The sequence below is a fragment of the Staurois parvus genome, unplaced genomic scaffold, assembly GCF_062004578.1.
Source record: "Staurois parvus isolate SC_StPar_1 unplaced genomic scaffold, SC_StPar_1.0 ptg002425l, whole genome shotgun sequence".
Classification (NCBI taxonomy): Eukaryota; Metazoa; Chordata; class Amphibia; order Anura; family Ranidae; genus Staurois; species Staurois parvus.
In genome coordinates this window covers 95,701-109,013 of record NW_028320221.1, presented here as the reverse complement: position 1 = coordinate 109,013, position 13,313 = coordinate 95,701, and the positions used below count along the sequence as shown (strand labels likewise).

Here is a 13,313-nt window from a genome sequence, read left to right as displayed (position 1 = left end):
CCCAAATTAGTTTATAACCAAAATTATCATTTTTCAAAACAAATTGTACTTTTTTTTTTTAACATACCATCACCATAGTGACACTGTACTGCTTGTGGGGGGTGATGATTTTTCTTTTCAGTTTTTTACATTGATTGCTTTTACACCCATAAAGGCTGTAAAAGAAATTATTATGCTTGCAGCCATTGAGAAATATTGTGTGAGCTGTGATTGGTTACAGCTTGTCACATGGTACAAAGCTGTTGTGAATAGCCCTGTACCATGTGACCTCGGTGATCATTCACAGATTTCACAAGTAGCAAGCAATGATGTAAGGAAAATGGCATCTTGTTTACTACTGTTCATGTGATCACTGATTGGCCAATCAGTGATCACATGATTGGGACCTCGCACATAGGTCTCGTACAGCGATCGGTGTTCTGCTGTGTCCTCCGGGCCACCGGATTTGTGGTGCTGCACACTCCCAGGGAGCAAACGCAGGCAGTGAATGCGGAGGATATTTATAAACGGCCACTCGCTCCTGCACTGCTGCCATCCGGCCCATGTACATAAACGGTCAGACAGGAGCAGTGCAGGAGCGGGGGGGCTGTTTATAAACATCCTCCGCATTCACTGCCTGTGTTTTCTCCCTGGGAGTTCACAATACCGTGATCCGGTGCCCGCTGTGTCCGGTGGTTAAAGGCTATTTACCTTTTTGGGGAAAAAATCATAAATGCACATATTTTTGCAGGAAAAACATGTATTTATTAATTTTTTACCCAAGGAGCTTGCAATCCATGATGAGTGGTTCAGGGGGTGCAGTCTCAGGCTTCTGCAGACAAGCTCTGCTTTTGAGGCCATATCTATGTACTGGCTGACTGTTTACAATCTGCAGAGATTGTGAATGAAACCAAGAGTGCTTATCAGCGCCCTCGCAGCCCATTCAGAACTACAGGCTGTCATCCGCAATGGCTGAAGGTAGTTGTAGTTCATTCATTCACAGGATTCTGTCCATGAATGATGTGGGCGTGCTGTTTTTTGAATTATGACAGCAGGTTCAGGGAGACGATCCTTCACCCACTGTCACAATGAGAGGGGGAATGGAGCCAGCGGCAGCAGGAGCTGTAACATGTTACATATTCTACCCTAAAGACCGGATGTAACATGATTCCAAAAAGGTGAACGTATCCTTTACTAATTGCATGGGTTTTTATACATGCGCACGGTCCCCCTGTTGTGATCAGGAGTCCAGTGAATACATGAACATCCTATTTATATTCTGGCAACTTGACTCCCAAAACGGCACCATTTCAGCTGCCGCAACCTAGCTGTCATTCACCAGGCGATGATCTGTGCCCAAGGACAGGCAGAGGGGGAAGAACTGACCACCAGTACTGCTGTGCTCTCCCTGCAGCCTATCTCTGCCCCATTACTGGTATACCATGCCTTGTTCTGCACTGTCTGCGTGGAGGCGGCCATCTTGGTTGAGGCAGAACTTTACTTCCTCATGTCAGAGCATCCAGCAAAGAGAACACTTGTAACATCACCAAATCTCACTCCAGGTCTGGTGAGACCAGTGGTCAGAGCCGTGCCTTAGGTCCTGCACTACAGATATCTCATTTAACATGAACATATATCTGATGCTAGGTCTACTTTAGGTCATTTAAACCCTTCTGTATACCCAGTGAAGTGACTATCCTCAGGTGATACAAAGATGAAACAAATCCACCTACATAAGTTGTACCTGTTTATCTCTAGCCATCTTTCCCCTACATTCATTCAAAGTACAGAATTTACACAGCTTTTTTTCTCAGCTATGAAAAGCAGGGGCGGGGAGCTGAAGCTACATCAGTGTGAAGAGCTCTGAGAGCTGGTTGGAGGGAAGGGACACACTCCCCCTTCACAAAGCAATACAGGAACAGAGCTAAGACTGTCATATGTTGGAGGTTCCTCCCCTGTCTCCATTTTTCTCTTGGTGTCAGGAACGTTTGTCAGAAGTGACTCATGCTGATAGCAGAGGAAGGAGGCAGTGGGACAGAAAATTACACTTAGTGCTGTGGATTGGGACAAGTACACACTATAGAGGGATATGCTTTGTTCATATTTTATGTATGAGGTTTACAGCCACTTTAAAAATGCATGTGAAGTGCAGATCTCTATGAAAGCCTTCGCTGTGATGACCAGTTTGGGAAAGTTCATGCCATAGATCAGGGGTGTCAAACTGCTGCCCCTCCTGCTGTTGCCAAACTACAAGTTCCATGAGGCATTGCAAGATTGACAGTTACAAGCATGGCTCCTAAAGGTAGAGGCATGATGGGACTTGTAGTTTGGCAACAGCTGGAGGGCCACCAGTTTGACACCCCTGATCTATGGCATGAACTTTCCCAAACTGGTCATCACAGCTAAGGCTTTCATAGAGATCTGCTCTTCAAATGCATTTCCAAAGTTCATACCATAGCACAGGGGTATCAAACTGGCGGCCCTCCAACTGTTGCCAAACTACAAGTCCCATCATGCCTCTACCTTTTAGGAGTCATGCTTGTAACTGTCAATCCTGCAATGCCTCATGGGACTTGTAGTTTGGCAACAGCTGGAGGGCTGCCAGTTTGACACCCGTGCCCTAGCACATTCCCAGTCAGAGATTTCCATGCAGGGGCCCCTGTGCTCCCACCAGGCTTGTATTTCTAATCCTTTCTGCTTTTGTTTTCTCTCACAGTTGTGTCGGACCCCCGGGGCCGGTTGCCCTCCCTCTCCGAACTGCGCCTGTGCGGTTTAGATATGGGGGACGCTGCCTTGCGTTTGCTGCTTCGCCACACTCCTCGTCTCACCCGCCTGGATCTAAGTCACTGTGTCCAGATCAGTGACCACGGGATCCACATACTGACCGCAGTCACCTCTCCGCTGAGGGACAGCCTCACTCACCTCAACCTCACAGGTAATGACGCCTCTCTGTACATAACTACATGGAGGGTTATAACTACATGGAGGGTTATAACTACATGGAGGGTTATAACTACATGGAGGGTTATAACTACATGGAGGGTTATAACTACATGGAGGGTTATAACTACATGGAGGGTTGTCATAACTACATGGAGGGTTATAACTACATGGAGGGTTGTCATAACTACATGGAGGGTTGTCATAACTACATGGAGGGTTGTCATAACTACATGGAGGGTTGTCATAACTACATGGAGGGTTGTCATAACTACATGGAGGGTTGTCATAACTACATGGAGGGTTGTCATAACTACATGGAGGGTTGTCATAACTACATGGAGGGTTGTCATAACTACATGGAGGGTTGTCATAACTACATGGAGGGTTGTCATAACTACATGGAGGGTTGTCATAACTACATGGAGGGTTGTCATAACTACATGGAGGGTTATATCTGTATACAGGAATGGGAAAACCTTTTTATTCAATGTTACCCGTGAAGTTCCATCCATTTTATAGCTGATCTCCAGCTTTCATGGACCTTTAACCCCTTCAAGTCCGGACACTTTCACCCCCTTCCTGTCCAGACCAGCTTTCAGCGCCATCACACTTTGAATGACAATTGCGCGGTCATGCAACACTGTACCCATATGAATTTCTTATTTTTTTGATACAGATAAAGCTTTATTTTGGTGGGATTTTTATTTTTTTTGCTATATAAATTAAAATGTCCAAAAATTTTGAAAGTGTTTTTCTTATAAATTTTGCTAATATTTCATCATAAATGTTGGCCAAAATTTATTCCGTTCTTTTTGGTAAAAAAAAACCCCCCCACTTTAGTTTATAACCAAAAATTATAATATTTAAACATTTTTTTACATTTTTATTTTTTTTTTTTTTACATACTGTCACCCTAGCAGTACAGTGTCACTATAGTGACCCTGTGCTGCTTGTGGGGGGTTATGAAGATTTGTGGGTTGTTTTTTTTACACTGATTGCTTTTACACCCATAAAGGCTGTGAAAGCAATCATTTCTCCTTCTCTCTGGCTGCATTCTTGCAGCCATTGAGAAATACTGTGTGAGCTGTGATTGGTCACAGCTTGTCACATGGTATAAGGCTGTTGTGAATAGCCCTGTACCATGTGATCTCTGTGATCATTCACAGATTTAACACGTAGTAAGCAATGATGTCAGAAGTGACATTTTGCTTACTACTATTCATGTGATCGCTGATTGGCCAGTCAATGATCACATGATCGGGACCTCACACAGAGGCCCCGTACAATGATCGGTGTTCCACTGCGTACAACAGCGGGCACTGGATTGCAGTGTTGCGTGCTCCCAGGGAGCGTGCACAAGCAGGGGGCGGGGAGGTCATTTATAAACGGCCACCCGCCTCTGCACTACCACCGTCCGGCCGTTTATATAAAACGGCCTGCCAGGAAGTGGTTGACTAGTCCATGTGGACACGCTGGTCCAAACCATTTACCTCGCTAGCAGTTACAGCGCCTTCTCCTGGAACAAAATCAAGTTGGGCTGAGCGTGCTCAGTGATTCGGAGGAAGCTTTGTATTCTGTGAATGAACGCAGAGCTTCCTCTGATTGGCTGAGATGGAGTTTGTGACATCATCAAGCCCGCCTCTCTGTAATATTAGCAGTGTATTTGCAATCATTTTTATGAACCTTCTTTTTTTTTTTTTTTTTTTTTTTAAGCTGAACTCCACCCTGGAAGCAGACTATGCAAGCCACAAACGTTCATTGTCCAAAAACGCTCGCCCTTTGTATTTCCTCCTGAGGATTTACCCCCCTTCCTGAGGGCATTTTTTGCATTACGGCGCTGCGTTTAACTGCCAATTGCGCAGTCATGCAACGCTGCACCCAAATGAAATTTTACATCGTGGTTTTTTTTTTTTTTCCCACGAACTGAGCTTTCTTTTGGTGGTATTTGATTGCCTGTGCGTTTTTTGTAATTTTTTGCACTATAAAAAAAAAAAAGAAAATATTGAGGAAAAAAAAACAATATTGGGGAGGGGGGGCGGGACCAAGCCCCCGCTTTCTGTTTCTATAGATTCAGGTTTACTACCAAGCCATACTACCTGTAAGTGTGCCCCCATAGCCAGCAATTTTATGTCAAGCAACAGTTGTGTGTACACTTTTTTTTTTTCTTTTTTTTCTTTTTCTTTTTTTTTTCTTTTTCTTCTTTTTTTTTTGCATACAAAAAATAGAAATGTATTCGGTACCATTTTGCATACTTGATTTTGTAGCTGTAGGCTGTGGGGGTGAAGTAAAGCTGGCAGCCCTGGGTTCCTCCACCTCCAATAACAAGTCATCAATGGTAAGCCGTCTTCCCTGGTTGTGTTTCAAATGTTCACATTACAGTAACTTTTTTAACTCCTCCTTTCAGGGTGTCACCGACTGACTGACCAATCTCTGGCCTTCTTCAAGCGCTGCCCCCACCTGCAGCTGGTGGACCTGCGTTCCTGTCGCCTCCTCACCAGTGAGGGCTTTCAGCGGTTGCTGCAGGATCCTCCCTCCGAGCCCAACGTGAAACCCTTCCAATGCGCTGAGGAGCAAGTCCTGAGCCGGGAGACCTAGCAGTGCAGGGAAAGGCCTCTCGACACGGCACTCCTGCCCCAGAAAGGGGCTATTCTACTGTATCTGCCTCTTCTACCTGCCCAGATACTGCTGCTGGGCCTGGAAAGTGAGGTTGCACTGAACTCCTTGACTTGACGCTGCAAATGTGCCAGCCAGCGGTAGCTGGAAGCTGTCGCTGCGTCTGGGATTGAAGCGGTTCTTCGTTGGGGGGGAAGGAACTTCTTTTACCTGGACTTGACCGTTTGGGGTGTGGACACCTCGAAATATATTAAAGTGTGGGGGGGACACAGGTGGGCTCAATACCTCTTTGCAGCCCTTCGTGGGCTTGTTTAAATCCATGTTCGCCCTTTCTTTACCCTGATGCATTCTCCTGACATGACACAATGCATGCACGGCAGCGCTAGCGCACGCCAAGGAGAGGGGCGACGGTTTACTGTTATTAAAGGGTCTGGGTCGTGTTCTCTTTTATTTTTTTTATTTTTTTTTTATTCCGGGGGCGGGGAGGGGGGGGGGGGTAAAACTCTGCAGGATGGATTTAAGGGGTTTGGATGTACTTGATGCCAACATAGTTTTTGGGGGGAACGGCGGGCCTCTGGGAAAATTTGGGGTACATAACTGCAGGGTTCTTAAGGGTTCAGCTTATTAGCTCACTGAATCCCGTCCCGCTAAAGGCGCTTCGGAGGGTTCGAGAGGCAAAAGCGCCTCTAGCCTTCTTCTCAGGGTAAGGGCGATCTGTGCCTGGCGCGTCACGGCGCCGGGCACATCGATACCGAGTAACTTCTTATCTCACTGGTGTTATTAAAGTTTTACTCCACCCATTTCGTATTTGTTTTGAAGACAGGACAGTGAAATCTTCAACTTCCTAAAGAGTATGAATAGTCTACCTAGGTTCGCGATGCCTTTTGACCAAGAAAGCCATGGTTAAGGTTGGCCTTGCCGTGGGAAAGCTGTATACGCAGCATGTTCACAGTGAGGGAATTCTTCTTACGAACACATCATTCCATTTTCCAAGAAGTCCACCAAAAAAAAAAAAAAAAAGTGGACATTCTCCTTTTAAATGTCATAACTTGCTTAAAGCTGATGTTTCAGATTCATGCGGTTGCTGGTTAAGTTGGCTTCCTTTCTCTCTATGAAAACCAGGGATGAGGTCCCCAAAAGAGTTCAGTTCTTCTCGTGGCCGTTCCAAAGCCAAGTGATTGTGTCATGCTCCTCTGATGAAGTAAACAAATAATTTGGGAGTCCAGCGGTTACTCAACTCCATCATTAATTGGAGGACCAAGGCATGAGCTACTGAAGCAATCTACGTAACTGGAGTTGTATGCTTCTGGGGAAACCAAAGATGAGATCTCCTCCACCAGAGTTCACAGTTCTTCTCATGGCCATTACAAAGAAGTGATTGCGTCATGCTGCTCTGATGGAGTAAGCAAATAATTTGTGAGTCCACCGGTGACTCCATTCATGGGAGGAGCAAAGCATGAGCTGCTGAAGCAATCTAGTTAACTGGAGCTGTAGCCTTTTGGGGATATTGGGGACAAGATTTCCACCACCTGATCTCACAGTTGCTCCTGTGGCCATTAAAAAGCCAAGTGATTGCGTCCTGCTGCTCTGATGGAGTAAACAAATAATTTGGGAGTCCAGCGGTAACTCCATCATTAATGGGAGGACCAAGGCATGAGCTACTGAAGCAATCTAAGTAACTGGAGTTGTATGCTTCTGGGGAAACCAAAGATGAGATCTCCTCCTCCTCCTCCACCAGAGTTCACAGTTCTTCTCATGGCCATTACAAAGAAGTGATTGCGTCATGCTGCTCTGATAGAGTAAGCAAATAATTTGGGACCCCATTAATGGGAGGAGTGAGGCGCGATCTGCTGAAGCAATCAAGGTAACTGGAGCCCCATATCTCTGGGGAACCCAGGGACAAGATCTCTTCCACCAGAGTTCACAGTTTTTCCCCATGGCTGTTACAAAGCCAAGTGATGGTGTCACGCTCCTTTTGATGGAGTAAACAAATAATTTTGGAGTCCAGAAATTAAACCAGTTATGGGGAGGGGGTGAAGGTGTGACCTACTGAATCCAGACAACTGAAGCCTCCTCAAGGTTTTAAAATGCAAGTTTCCTCCATCTTCTGATTTGGCTGTACAGACCCCTGAAGTATCCATGAAACATAATCACGGTCCTTATAATGCACCCAAATCTGTTCATTCAGGTGGAAGACCTGCCTGTTTCTAGAAGTTTCTGCTAGAAGCTGCCATTCTCTAAGTCTTTGGGCTACATAGTAGTTTTAGGCCAGTGAATTCACTTGGACTTGTGTTCAATGTTACTACTTTGTATTGTGAGGTCAGAGAAGGGCTTTGAGATGGGCGCTTTAGTCAGTGACCTATTCATATATATATATATTTTTTTTTTCCTTTGTGAGCATTGGAACATCTCTTCATCTCTTGCATCAGGAAGTTTGTTTAGAAGTTCTGAAGGCTGCAAATCTCTGAAGGGCTGTGTGATGTCTGAGCCCTCATCCAAATAGGGCCCTTTTTCTAATGGGGACTACCCATTGGGGGGGAACTGATACCCTAAAGCCAGTCTGTGGTCGTCGGAGCCAAGCTCAGCTTTGCACAGGCTGTGGGAGGTAATGGGCTGGTGACTAGAAGTTAACAGGTTGAGGTTTTCGGGCAGTTTTAGGAGATGCACCAAGAATGTGTTACTTTTAAAAAAAAAAAAAAGATTTTTTTTGGATACTTCAAAAACTTGACAAGCATAAAAGGTAAAATATAAATATATATAGAGCTTTATATAGGTATTTGATGAGGATTTCACTGTCATGCCTGATGTTTATAGAACAGTGGATTTGGGATCTACAGAACAACGTGCTTCTGTCTCATTCTGGGTTTATTAGTTTTTGGCATGTTGGGCCCCCCCCCCCCCCTTGGAGGGCCTAATAATATAAAGAGGGCCTCTGAATGTGTGACGGGGGTTAGGCTTGACAAGCATCTCTGTGCAGCTATTTCTTGGGGGGTAGGTGGGGTGTGGGGGGGTTCGGAGAGAAGCGCAGTATTGCAGGTGCCGGACTCTTGTGTCGCATGTTACAGGCACGTGATGGAAATGTCTCTCCATCCCCCCTTTGTTCTTGCCGCCGGTTATTGCGGTTTCTAATGTTCTTCTCTGTTAATTTGTTCTTTTTTTTTATTTTATATAAAGTGTTTTTTTTGTATAGATGTTGTCTGGTTTTTATTGTGTATTGATGTGCCGGTGTCTCTGAAGGGCCTGTATCTGCAGATCTGGTTAGATTTTAAACAATCAAACTGAACCTGTGCTTTGCATATTTTAGGACTAATCAACCTGTTCACTTTTTTCAAGCTGAATGCCAAGAATTCATCAACTTTGCAAAAAGCACAGACACACTGTGAGTTAAAGCGGAGTTCCACTCGACCTATCAAAAAATAAGTCGGCAGCTACAAAAACTGTAACTGCTGACTTTTAAGAAACCGCCACTTACCTGACCCACCATCCCGCAGCCCATTTCACCGGCCTTCCTGTATTCCAGGAGGCCAGCATCTTCAGTGTGGGCACCCGGCTGTGATAGCTTGCGGCTTCACAGCTGGGTACCCACTGTACATGCGCAAGTAGCGTTGCGCTTCATGAATGATCCTGTAGTCTTCTGGGAACGGTCACGTGTCCCAAAAGACTACAGAGAGGGAGGGAGGACACCTTCCGTTTCCGATCGCCTGGGCAATCGGACTGGAAGTGGGAGCAGGTACTTGTCAAATTTAGGTACCCGCTCCCCAAAGGTGCCAATCCTTTAATGGGGAGCGGGGGAGCAATCCTTAAAGCGGAATTTCCCCTTTTGGGTGGAACTCCGCTTTAAGTCCAATTAGGTGCATGTCGCCTTCCGCACCGATCTCTATTATTTATATGTGACAGGTTTATTGCACTCCGGGAGGTGACACAGGACATTCCAGGCTGTGAGAGGAGAAAAGCCTGCAGAGCAGATATGCATGCCCCTCCCCTCTGCTGCTGATTCACAGAAGCCTTTGTATTATGTGAACACATTCACAAAATACAAAGGCTTCTGTGAATAGGCAGGAGGGGCGGGGTGGGCATAACCATTCCAGTACTATAGAAAGAACTAGGGTCTACCATGAGCAGTGGAATATCTTCCTGGAACACAATAAACCTGTCAGCTGTGAATAATAGAGATAAGTCTCCATGCACCTTGTTAGACGTGACTCGGTATGCCTGCAGTTTTTACAAAGTAGCTGAATTCCTGGAATTCAGCTTTAATCCTCACTGTCCCCCAAGCTTTTTTATCTCCAGTGGCTCCCTATCATGTGACCATTACATCAACTATGGCATAGGGCTCATATGCAGGCTAAAGGCTGACAAATTAAACCTTCAGTCTGCAGATGCCACTGCAGCCTGCTGGTGGGTGGTGTGCCTCTGTTTAATGCTGAAATTGTTGGATACAACTACAGTGTGAAAAAGATCCTTTTTTTTTTTTTTTTTTTTTTTTTTAAACCTACCCAATCAAAAATGGAATATTGCTTCTCCTTAGATGTGGTGGCTGTCCTCCCACGCGAAGAACGTTTTTAGCAGGTACAAAATTACATGTTGAAAGGCAGCGTCCTATTGTGATGATCTTGAAGCACAATCTTACAGCCTTTAAAGCTATCATCTGTAATCTACAAATCCCTCTCACCACCATGTAATGGAGATAGCGGATGACTAAAGTCTACTACACACGATCAGAAAATCGTACGAAAAACACCGCTTTTTAAAGCGATCGTACGATAATCAATGTTTTGTCATTGCACGGCTTTTGTCTGAAATTATTTGAAGGGACAAGCAGAAACTTTTTTCTCGTACAATACCAGATCTTACAATTTTCGTTTGATCAGTACAGTTTTCGTCTGAGAATTCTATGCAAATACATGACATCACTTCCAATTTTTTCCTTTGTCTTACAAGAAATTTTGTAACATTATTGAACTCTTCATTTTCGATATGAGACCAGCATGCAAAAAAACCCAAAAAACAAAAAGACGATCATTCTTCCGATAGTCTCATTGAGGGTACGCAGTTTTATTCGTAATCCGAGTCAGCAGTGCAGATGGAGTGATGAGCATGGCTCCTCCTTAGATACAATGGAGTTGTGAGTGTTGTCAGTCTGACAGGAATCGTTTCTGCCAGGATCTCCAGGTGAAAATAAGGGGCTAAAAAGAAAACCAATCCAGTCACCACAGCTAAGGACTGCAATATATTCCATTTTGTTTTTAGATGTACTTTAAGACTGTGTATAATAAAATATATATATGTATATATATCTCCACAAGTAAAAGTATGCAGATTAGTCAAACAGATATTGTCAAGTTAACTGGCTCATGATTATGTGGCGTAATTTGGCCGGAGTATCTAGGCATCAATGACCTCTGATCATGAAATTATTAGAGGATCTACAGAACATATTGAAAATGACTTTGTAGGCCTTGTTCACATGGGTGTGCTATAGCATGGGCCATGTTTACCCTCACAGGGAGACACAGGTGTTCCATGCATACCCGTGCAGGCAGTCCCATTCATGTCAGTTGGGACACTAGCGGCACAGACACTACTCCCAGTGTGACATATGCGTGGGTGAGGGTGCACATCCCCAAATAGTGTTCATGGATGTTGGAGTGGGAGCAGTGGTGTCCAAATCAGGGGTGGACTGACCATTCGGGCACTGCCTGAGGGCTCAGGGTCAGTACGGGGCCCCATGAGATGCTCCCTAGTACCTTTCATAGGCTTTTTTAAGTGTGGTTTGACTGTGAGGACACGTGCCCCATGATCCCCTATTGCCTGGGGGCCTCATGAGTTGCCCGCCCGCCCCTGGTCCCAATTCACTTGAATGGGATAGGATGCATGTAGTACTTGTGCATCCCTGTGGGGGTAAACACAGCCCTTGCATGAGAATGTGCTGTCTGATGTCCCATGTGAATGAGACCTCAAAGGAAATCTGTGGGGACAGAACTATAGGAGCTACTATCTGTGGGACTGTCATCGTGGCTGACTCATTTGACAGTGAAGCAAGTAGGCAGCCCTGAATTTCTGCCCTCCGATCTTGTTCTAGGTCAGTGACTAGATCAGCCTTTTACCCATGAAGGAACTCTTCCTACAAATGATTATATCTACAGCTCATGGTACCCCTGGCCCATTGATGGTGAATGAGAGAAGAGCCTCCATCCACTGGTGGTCAGTGTAGTGCCCCCATACTAGAGACAGTGGATAGACTTCTCTTCTTATAGACCGCATGATCATTGGTGTCAGTGGAAACTTACCTGAGAAACCAAAAGCACCACTGGTCCATGTTGCAGGCACTGCTGGAGTGGCACGGGCGCTGTACACCATCATGAAAGAGGGCAATGCTCAAGGAACCCGTAGCAAATTCTGGAGGGACCTTAGTTGGGAAAGGTTGGACTAGATCAGAGGTAGGCAACCTGCGGCTCTCTAGCTGTTGTGGAACTACATTTCCCATGAGGCATTGCAAAGATTACAAATTGACAGTTACAGCTATGACTTGCAGAGGCATGATGGAACTTGTAGTCCTGCGGCTCTCAGGTTGCCTACCCCTGGACTAGATCATCATTCAGTGCCCATCATCTAGTATTGTACTGACCTAAACACTTTGGCATGATCTGAGCTTTGGGTGGAATTTATCATGTTGCCAGGATATTGCCACCCATCTCCACCTGATGCCATCTTCCAACCTATTGAGGGTCATGTGCAACACAGCCCAACCCACCAATATGAATTATGGCTGAAGTTGCATGGGAAATGTGCAAAACCTTCCTTCAGCAGACAAGCAACTCGACCTTTTCAAGGAACTGATGGCTGACCTCACTGGCCTAGAAATGAGCATTCTACAGATTCAGAGAAAGGTAGACATTTATTTTATACATCAGAGGGCTCTAGGTAATGGTTATGGAGAAAAACAGAAAATTGTATCAAAAACTTGTCGTAATTTTCCTTTCGTGGTGCCAATCCATGGCAGCATGCATGTGGTAGAGTGTTGCCATGTTGGCGCCAGGAAGATGAAAAATATGGTAAGAATTTGATACATTATCCGTCTTTCTGGCGCCAACATGGCAGCATGCCTCCACATGTATGCTGCCATGAATTGCCATCAAAAAATAAAATTATCCTTTTCTTGACACCAATTCATGGCAGCATACTACTACACACATGCTGTCAGGAACACAAAATATACCTGGAAATGAACCTGTTTAGTTTTGGTTAAAGCTCAGTTCTGCGCACAAAAATGTTTGTATATATTTCTCACTAACCCCAAAGCATATAAACCCACTTTGTGTGCACCAAACCCAGATATTACTTTTCAAAAGTAGCCATAACATCATCGCTGTGCTGTACATAGGCCCCTCCCATGGCTCTACTCAGGCTAACAGGCTCCACCCACTCCAGGCTGCCTATAGAAAACTACAGGAGGGGGTGGAGACAAGACCAGTCACCCTGCACAAGAAGAGAGCAGCAGGGAGCAGTCTTTATTCCAGGAAGTAAAGCCTCACGCCGCATTACTGAATGGATCTGGAGAAATTCAAAGGAAAGGAAGACTCTGGCAGGTAGACAATATTTGCCTGTTCCAGATACAGGAACTGAGAGGGAAGTCTCTCCAAAGCAGGGGTGGTCTGACAACTCATGGGGACCCTGGGCAATAGGGGATCATGGGGCCCCTGTGTCTTTGCCCAAACTCAAAAAAGCCTATGAAAAAGGTACCAGGGGCTTCTTATGGGGCCCCCTACTGACCTCGG

At 45.3% G+C, this 13,313-nt stretch overlaps 1 protein-coding gene across 1 annotated transcript; it reads left to right on the top strand.

Annotated features, from left to right (window-relative positions):
- Positions 1–2,672: 2,672 nt before the first annotated feature.
- LOC149430889 (F-box/LRR-repeat protein 19-like) lies at positions 2,673–8,724 on the top strand. Its single transcript, XM_089665952.1, has 2 exons — positions 2,673–2,914; positions 5,327–8,724. The coding sequence occupies exons 1-2, from the start codon at positions 2,758–2,760 to the stop codon at positions 5,515–5,517; spliced, it is 348 nt and encodes a 115-aa protein (XP_089522078.1). The 5' UTR covers positions 2,673–2,757; the 3' UTR covers positions 5,518–8,724.
- Positions 8,725–13,313: the final 4,589 nt, after the last annotated feature.